At 41.9% G+C, this 7,917-nt stretch overlaps 1 protein-coding gene across 1 annotated transcript; it reads left to right on the top strand.

The window, feature by feature from the left end:
• Positions 6,998-7,486, top strand: LOC107633440 (uncharacterized protein YpeP-like). The gene has a single exon (XM_016337069.1). It carries the CDS (start codon positions 6,998-7,000, stop codon positions 7,484-7,486), a length of 489 nt encoding a protein of 162 aa, XP_016192555.1.

Here is a 7,917-nt window from a genome sequence, read left to right as displayed (position 1 = left end):
GTCGTTTGGCTATTTTTCAACCCACGTGTCCGCGCATATGACGCTTGCGCGTCGATGAGATTTTGTGGCCATCCACGCGTGCGCGTGGAGTGCGCGTACGCGTGGCCCTGTTTTCATCCCAAAGTTGATTTTTGAGTTTTAAAAGGCAAATTTCATACTTCTAAGCCTCCGATCTCACCACCTATGTCTTGAATCATTATAATATGCCTAGCAATGAGGCAAGGGGCTAGTAAATGTGGTAACTTGCGAGTGAAGCAAGGGAAAAATGAATGATCAATGAGGATCAAAGATGATTATGTGAGATGCGGAGGATGGCGGTGGAAGTGCTTGTTGTGCCATGGGCCGAAGGGCCGTAATTGTTAATGAATTGGCTAGCTATGGATTTAACCGTGAGCCGGATGGCTAGATTATTGCCGTGTTACGGCGGAGCCATGATTAAGGCTAAGTATAAATGCATATATGCTGTTGAATGAATTGTGAATGTTTGCACTTCCACCATCGGAGATGAGGGTATCCCTGGGAGGAAGCAGTGGCTAGCCACCACGTGCTCTAGGTTGAGACTTGAAACTCTTGTGACCCTATGTCGTAAGTGTGGCCGGGCACTGTGAAAGGCCCGGATGAGCTCACCCCCGTAAATATTCACCAGTGAGGGTGATAGATATGGATCATGATTATGATCAAGTTTTTGATGAGTATAACTCGAGTTGGGGATGCGCGACAGAGGGACAGTCCAATGGTTAGCTACCAGGACTTGTCGGGTTGGCTCTATAACCGACAGATGATATCATCAGCCACTAGGGACAGGCATTCATCATATGCATACTATATGAATTGTTTGAGATTGCCTATTTGACTGCATATTACTTGCTATATGTCTAAATGCCTTATCTAATTGTGCACTATTTTTAGATTTCTTTTATTCTACTACTCTAAATGCTTGCTTTTCACAAAACCTTTATATATTTTATTAATTAAATATAATTATTATTACAAACATGTTGATAGTTTGAAAGGCTTGGTAATCTCACTAGGACATTAAATGCTTGATCTATGGTACTCATGCCTTTACCTGCATGCCAATAAACACCTTGCATTTAATTGTCATCATATGCACTTGCTATATTTCCATTTATGATTTGTTTCACATGTAGTCATGACCATGTGTTAACTTCATTCATCTTTTAATGTGCATTAATTACCACCTTATCCATCCTCTTCCTTGCTCTATCCCTTTGAATTCAAATTACTTTCTTTTTCCCTTTTCAGGATGGCCACCAAGAAAGGTAAAGAGAAAGCTACTACCAAACCACCGGCAAAGAAAGGAACAAAAAGACCCCCAGCTGAGGAACCACAACCCCATCCACTTACACATCTTAGCATGCACCGAGGACGGTGCAATCTTTAAGTGTGGGGAGGTCGATACCGATCTCCATGGGTTAGCTATTTTCCTCTTTTCAACACCATTGTTTTATTTTCCTTGTTATTTGTTGCATTTACATGTTTGATTGCATATCTATTTGATTTTGTGCATATTTTACCACTTGGTTGAAGTAATATTTTCTTTTTCAAAAAACCTTTTAGAGCATTTCACTAATTTGAATAAAATTTAATGTTACACTTGTTTGAAGAAATATTATACTGGAACATAGTTTAGAGCTCGAACACACAAAACCTGTGAGATTTTGAGCCTATTTGAATTGGTTGCATTTTATCAACCAAAATTTTATTTTAGTGTGTATTTTTCTCTCTAAAATTGTGATCTTTGTCTTGCTTAATTTTATATTTCCATGGTTTGATGTATGCATGCACTTATATGATTGAGGCCTTTGTTTCACTAAGCTTCCATACCCATATGGCCTTAACCTTTCATTATCCCTTGCAAACCAATTTTGAGCCTATTATACCCCTTTTGTTCTTTACTTTAGCACATCATTAACTCTAAGCAAAAAACAATAATGTCCTTAATTTGAATCCTTGGTTAGCTTATACTAGTGAGAGTGCTTATGATTTAAGTGTGGAGAAAGTGGGTTTGGAAACGTTTGGTTTAAGAATTGGGCATTGTATATCTTTATTAAAATGTGAAAGAAATGTTTAGGACATGTTCATGCATTCAATAATTTAATCATATGCATTGAGAAAAACAAAAAAAAATAAAAATATAATTAAAAAAAAAGAGAAAAGAGAAGAAAAAGAAGAAAAAGAGAAAAAGAGGAGAAAAAGAGCAAATAAGTAAAAGGGGACAAAATGCCCCAAAGTAAGTGGTGAAAGTGATGCATATGTACTGTACTTGAAATAAGAATGCATGAATATGTGGAAAATATGGTTAATGGACAGTTAGGTTTTGTACTTTGATTACATGGATTGTCTTAAATTAGGTGGAAAAAGTTTAAGTTAATTAAGGATTCAGATTTTAGTCCACTTGACCAAATACAATCCTACCTTGACCCTAACCCCATTACAACCCTTAAAAGACCACTTGATATGTGTATCTGTGCATTAAATTTTTGTTGATTGGTAGAAGAAAAGCAAGCCTTAGAAAGCAAGGTTAGTAGAGAATTGAGAGAATCGAACCTTAAACACTTGAGTGATTAGAGTGTATACACTACCAGTGAGGGTTCGATGCTCGAATTCCTTGTTCCCTGCTTTCATGAGCTATTTTCTTCTTACAAGTCTATTTGTACTTCATTTTCATGATTTGAATTAGTGAAATCCAGTTCATATTTATTTTTGAAAGATTTGTTTACTTTTAACTAAGTAGGTAGAAACATTTTGCATGTAGTCGCATTCATATAGATATGTTGCATTTCATATTAATCTACCGTTCCTCTTCATCTTTATAGCTTCTCTTGAGCTTAGCATGAGGACATGCTAATGTTTAAGTGTGGGGAGGTTGATAAACCACTATTTTATAGTTTATCTTGTGCTCAATTGAGTGGTTTTTATCAACTCTTTACCCACTTATCCATACTATTTGCATGTTTTTACATTTACCTTCCTAATTATGTGCTTTGATTGAAAACATGCTTCTTTGGCCTTAAGTTCCCTATGTTTAATCCTCTCTTATTACCATTAGATGCCTTGATATGTGTGTTAAGTGATTTCAGAGATTACAGGGCAGGAATGGCTCAGAGGATGGAAAGGAAGCATGCAAAAGTGGAAAGAATACAAGAAGTTGGAGAAATTGCTAAGCTGTCCAGCCTGACCTCTTCGCACTCAAATGGCTATAAATTTAACTATAGAGGTCCAAATGATGCGGTTCCAGTTGCGTTGGAAAGCTAACATCCAGGGCTTCGATTTGATATATAATATGCCATAGTTGCCCTGACGCTAGGTGACGCAAATGCGTGCTCCACGCGGCCACGTCGCAGTGATGAAAAATCAGCGTATTTGAATTCGCAACCAGCGAATTCTGGGCTGTTTCTGACCCAGTTTGTGGCCCAGAAAACACAGATTAGAGGCTATAAAGTGGGAAAATCCATTCATTTATGATCATTAGCTCACAATTCATAATTTTTAGTTTTAGATGTAGTTTTTAGAGAGAGAGGTTCTCTCCTCTCTCTTAGGATTTATGATTTTAGGATTTCTATTAGTTTAGTTCAACTCATCTTCAGTCACAGGTTCAATATTCCTTTTATTTTATATTTCTCTTTTACTTTCAGATGCTTTAATGCTTGTATTAGTTATGTTACCTGATTGGCTTATGAACTCCATGTTAGAATTGATTTCTTTATTTAATATAATTTGAGGTATTTCAGAATTATGATTGCTTTCTTTTATTTATATAAATAATTTAGATTTTTCCCTTATGGCTTTGGTTGAGTCATTGGAGACGCTTGAGTTATCAAACTCATGGTTGATTGAAAATTAGAATTCTTCCAGAATTAATTCGGGTTCCAATAACTCTAACTTTTCCCAAGGAAAGACTAGGACTTGAAGAATAAGAATTAATTCATCCACTTAACTTACCTTCATAGTTAGAGGTTAACAAACTGGGAGAAAAATCCAATTCTCATTACAATTGATAAGGATAACCAGGATAGGACTTCCAGTTTTCATACCTTGCCAAGAGTCTATTTTATAGTTATTTATTTTATTCTTATTATCATTCAACATACTGCTTCCTTACTTTCAAAACCCCCAATTTACAAGACTCATAACCAATAATAAGAACATACCTCCCTGTAATTCCTTGAGAAGATGACCCGAGGTTTAAATACTCGGTTATCAATTTTAAAAAGGGGTTTGTTACTTGTGACAACCAAAACGTTTGTAAGAAAGGTTGATTGCTTGGTTTAGTAACTATACTTACAACGAGAGTTTACTATAACTTCTAAACCATCAATCTTCCATTTTTCAATGGACCATACAGGAAATCCAAAGTGTAGCCAAGGAATACATCAATGATGAAGAGGTCAGTCAGGTTGTAGCAGCCAATAAACGACAGCTCCTCAACCCACCAGCTCGGCAGACACCCCAGGTCAACAGGTAAAAAGAAACTCCCAGGGATGGCACCCTAAACAAGTTACCCAAGCAACCACGGGTAGGAAGGTTCACTAACTACACGCTACTCACGGCACCTATAGTAGAAGTCTACCAACAAATTGCAGACAAAGGAATCTTATCCAGACCCAGACCCCTGAAAGAGAGAACGGGAGGCAACAAAAGCGTTTACTGCGAGTACCACAAGGGATTTGGTCACAAAACACAAGACTGCTTCGACCTCAAGGATGCCTTAGAACAGGCCATCAGAGAGGGAAAACTGAGCAAATTCTCCCTGCTCATCAGGAAGCTGAGGAGGCGGGAAAGGGAGCGCTCCGAGGAAGATCGGAGCTGAACTGTCAAGCCAAGGTAAGAACCCCCAGGAGATACCAGTAACCCCCCAACTTTCGTGGTCAACATTATGGTCGGGTGCGACAGCCCCCCAAATCCAAGTCGGCAGCGAGAAGGGACACCCGGGTACTCTCCATCTCAACAGATGGCCCCGTCACAGCAAAAGCCACCCCACAATATCCTTTGGCCCAGAAGATAAATGGTTCAACGATCTCCCCGAAAACCCCCATGGTAGTTACAACAATGGTCGGATCAGGACTGGTTAGGCGCATCCTCGTCGACACGGGATCCGACTTTAATATCTTATTTAGAAACGTGTTCGACGCCATGGGACTCAAAGAATCCGACCTCAAAAATCACCAACACGGAGTCATAGGACTAGGTGACAACTACATCAAACTCGATGGGCCGATCTCTCTCCCAATCAGCCTAGGAACTGGTGACACCAGGAAATCGGTTATGGCAGACTTTGTAGTCCTTAGAGACTCTACTGCTTATAACATCATCCTAGGGAGGAAAACTATCAATGAATTCTCAGCTGTAATATGCACCAAGTTCCTAACAATGAAGTTCATAACGGACAAGGGAACAATTGGTTCCATAAGGGGAGACCTAGAGACGGCAGTCGCCTACGAAAGTGCCAGCCTCTCCTTAAGGAAAGAATCTAAGAAGGTAGCTGGCGTATTCCTAGCAGATCTGGATGTCAGGATGAAGGACAAGTCAAGACCTGAACCAGAAGGGGACATGGAAAAGTTCCAAATAGGGAAGTCGGCAGATCAGTTTACTTTCATAAATAGGAACCTACCCCATCAACTCAAAGGCCCCCTCATAGAGATCGTAAGGGCAAACAGCGACCTTTTTGCATGGACCCTATCTGACATGCCGGGATTAGATCCCGAGTTCATGTCTCACCGACTAGCCATAAAACCCGAGGCTAAACCGGTAGCCCAACGGCGAAGGAAGATATCACAAGAAAGAGCTGAGGAAGTCACCAAGCAAACAGCGGGACTGCTAGAAGCAGGGTTCATCAAGGAACTTGAGTACTCAACATGGCTGTCCAATGTTGTCCTAGTCAAAAAAGCCAGTGGAAAATGGAGGATGTGCGTCGATTACTCCGACCTGAACAAGGCATGCCCAAAAGACTCCTTTTCCCTCCCCAACATCGACACCCTGGTTGACTCGGCAGCGGGGTATCGTTTCCTCAGTTTCATGGATGCCTACTCTGGCTACAACCAAATTCCGATGCACCGACCTGACGAGGACAAAACAACATTCATAACACTAGGGGACACCTATTGCTACAAGGTAATACCCTTCAGACTGAAGAATGCGGGGGCCACCTACCAAAGGCTGATGAGAAAAGTCTTCCACAACCTCATCGGCAAGACGGTAGAAGTATATGTCGATGACATCCTGGTAAAAACAACAGAGCCGAGCAAACTAATAAACGATCTCCAGGCTGTCTTCAAGGCACTAAGAAAATTTAACATGAGGCTTAACCCGCTTAAATGTGCATTCGCCATGGAAGCGGGGAAAATTCCTGGGGTTCATGATAACACAGAGAGGGGTAGAAGCTAACCCGGATAAGTGCAAAGCCGTTATCAAAATGACAAGCCCTGGGTGCATCAAAGATGTGCAATGGCTCACCGGGAAACTCATGGCTCTGTCTTGGTTCCTCGGAGCCTCAGCTGAAAGGGCCATCCCATTCTTCAACTTAATGAAAAAAAGAATCACCTTTGAGTGGACCCCAGAGTGTGAAGAGGCATTCAACCACTTCAAGAGGATACTCTCGGAACCTCCCGTACTCAGCAAGCCCAGAGAAAGCGAACCCCTATACTTGTACTTGGTTGTGACTATGCAAGCGATGGCGGAAGTCCTAGTCAGAGAGGAGGACAAGACCCAGCGCCCAATATACTTCATCAGCAAAATACTTCAAGGGGCATAGATGAGGTACACCAAATTGGAAAAGCTAGCCTACGCCTTACTAACTTCATCTAGAAGGCTAAAACAATACTTTCAAGGATACACAATCATCCTGAGAACTGACTAAGTCATCCGACAAGTCCTCCAAAAATCCGACCTGGCGGGAAGAATGATGGCATAGGCAGTAGAACTGTCCCAATATGATTTGCAATACGAGCCAAGACAAGCAATCAAAGCCCAAGCCATGGCAGACTTCCTCGTAGAAGTCACAGGAGAGGCCCCCGATACACCGAGCACATGGTGGAAGCTCCACGTTGACGGAGCATCCAACCAAACATTTGGAGGGGCCGGAATTATCCTCGAAAACTCGACAAGAGTAGCCTTTGAGCAATCCATCAAGTTTGATTTTCCAGTCTCCAACAACCAAGCCGAGTATGAAGCCTTGATAGGGGGACTGATGCTAGCCAAAGAAGTCGGAGCGTCAAGGGTAGAAGTCAGCAGCGACTCCCAAGTCGTCACCTCCCAAGTAAATGGCAGCTACCAAGCCAAGGATGCGCTGCTACAAAAATACTTGGAAAAAGTAAAAGCACCATGCAAAAACTTCGAAGAGGTCACAATCCAGCACGTCCCCAGAGAAAGAAACACCCGAGCCAACCTCCTTTTCCAAGCTCGCGAGCACCAAACCCGGCACTGGGAACAGATCCTTGATCCAAGGGCTAGCAACGGAACCTGAAATTGTCATGTGCACAGCTCAGGTGCCAAACCCCCCTCGTGGATAGATCCCATCTCCCGATATTTGGATCATGCAGAAGCACCCCCGGACGAAAAGGAAGCACAGGCTATAAAGAGGGAAGCTCCTAAATACACAATCATACAAGGACAGTTGTACAAGCGAGGGCTCCACCAGCCCCTACTCAAATGCCTACGCCCCGACCAGACGGACTACGTCCTAAGAGAAGTCCACGAAGGGTGTTGTGGTCACTACATCGGGGGAAGATCTTTAGCAAGGAAAATCATCCGAGCAGGGTACTACTGGCCTTTAATGATGTTGGATGCCCAGGAGTTCGTGAAAAATGTAAAAAGTGCCAAGAAAATGCTAACTTCCACAAAGCACCTCCTGAGGAGCTCAGTCTGATGAAGGCTCCCCGACTTTTCGCCCAATGG

The sequence above is a fragment of the Arachis ipaensis genome, chromosome B03 (assembly GCF_000816755.2).
Source record: "Arachis ipaensis cultivar K30076 chromosome B03, Araip1.1, whole genome shotgun sequence".
NCBI classification, from domain to species: Eukaryota; Viridiplantae; Streptophyta; class Magnoliopsida; order Fabales; family Fabaceae; genus Arachis; species Arachis ipaensis.
The sequence above is the reverse complement of the archived record's forward strand: the minus strand, read 5'-3'. Positions and strand labels throughout refer to the sequence as shown.

Bases quoted from the DNA above. Each gene is read 5' to 3' on its own strand.
- LOC107633440 (XM_016337069.1), top strand. From the start codon at position 6,998: ATGGCAGACTTCCTCGTAGAAGTCACAGGAGAGGCCCCCGATACACCG.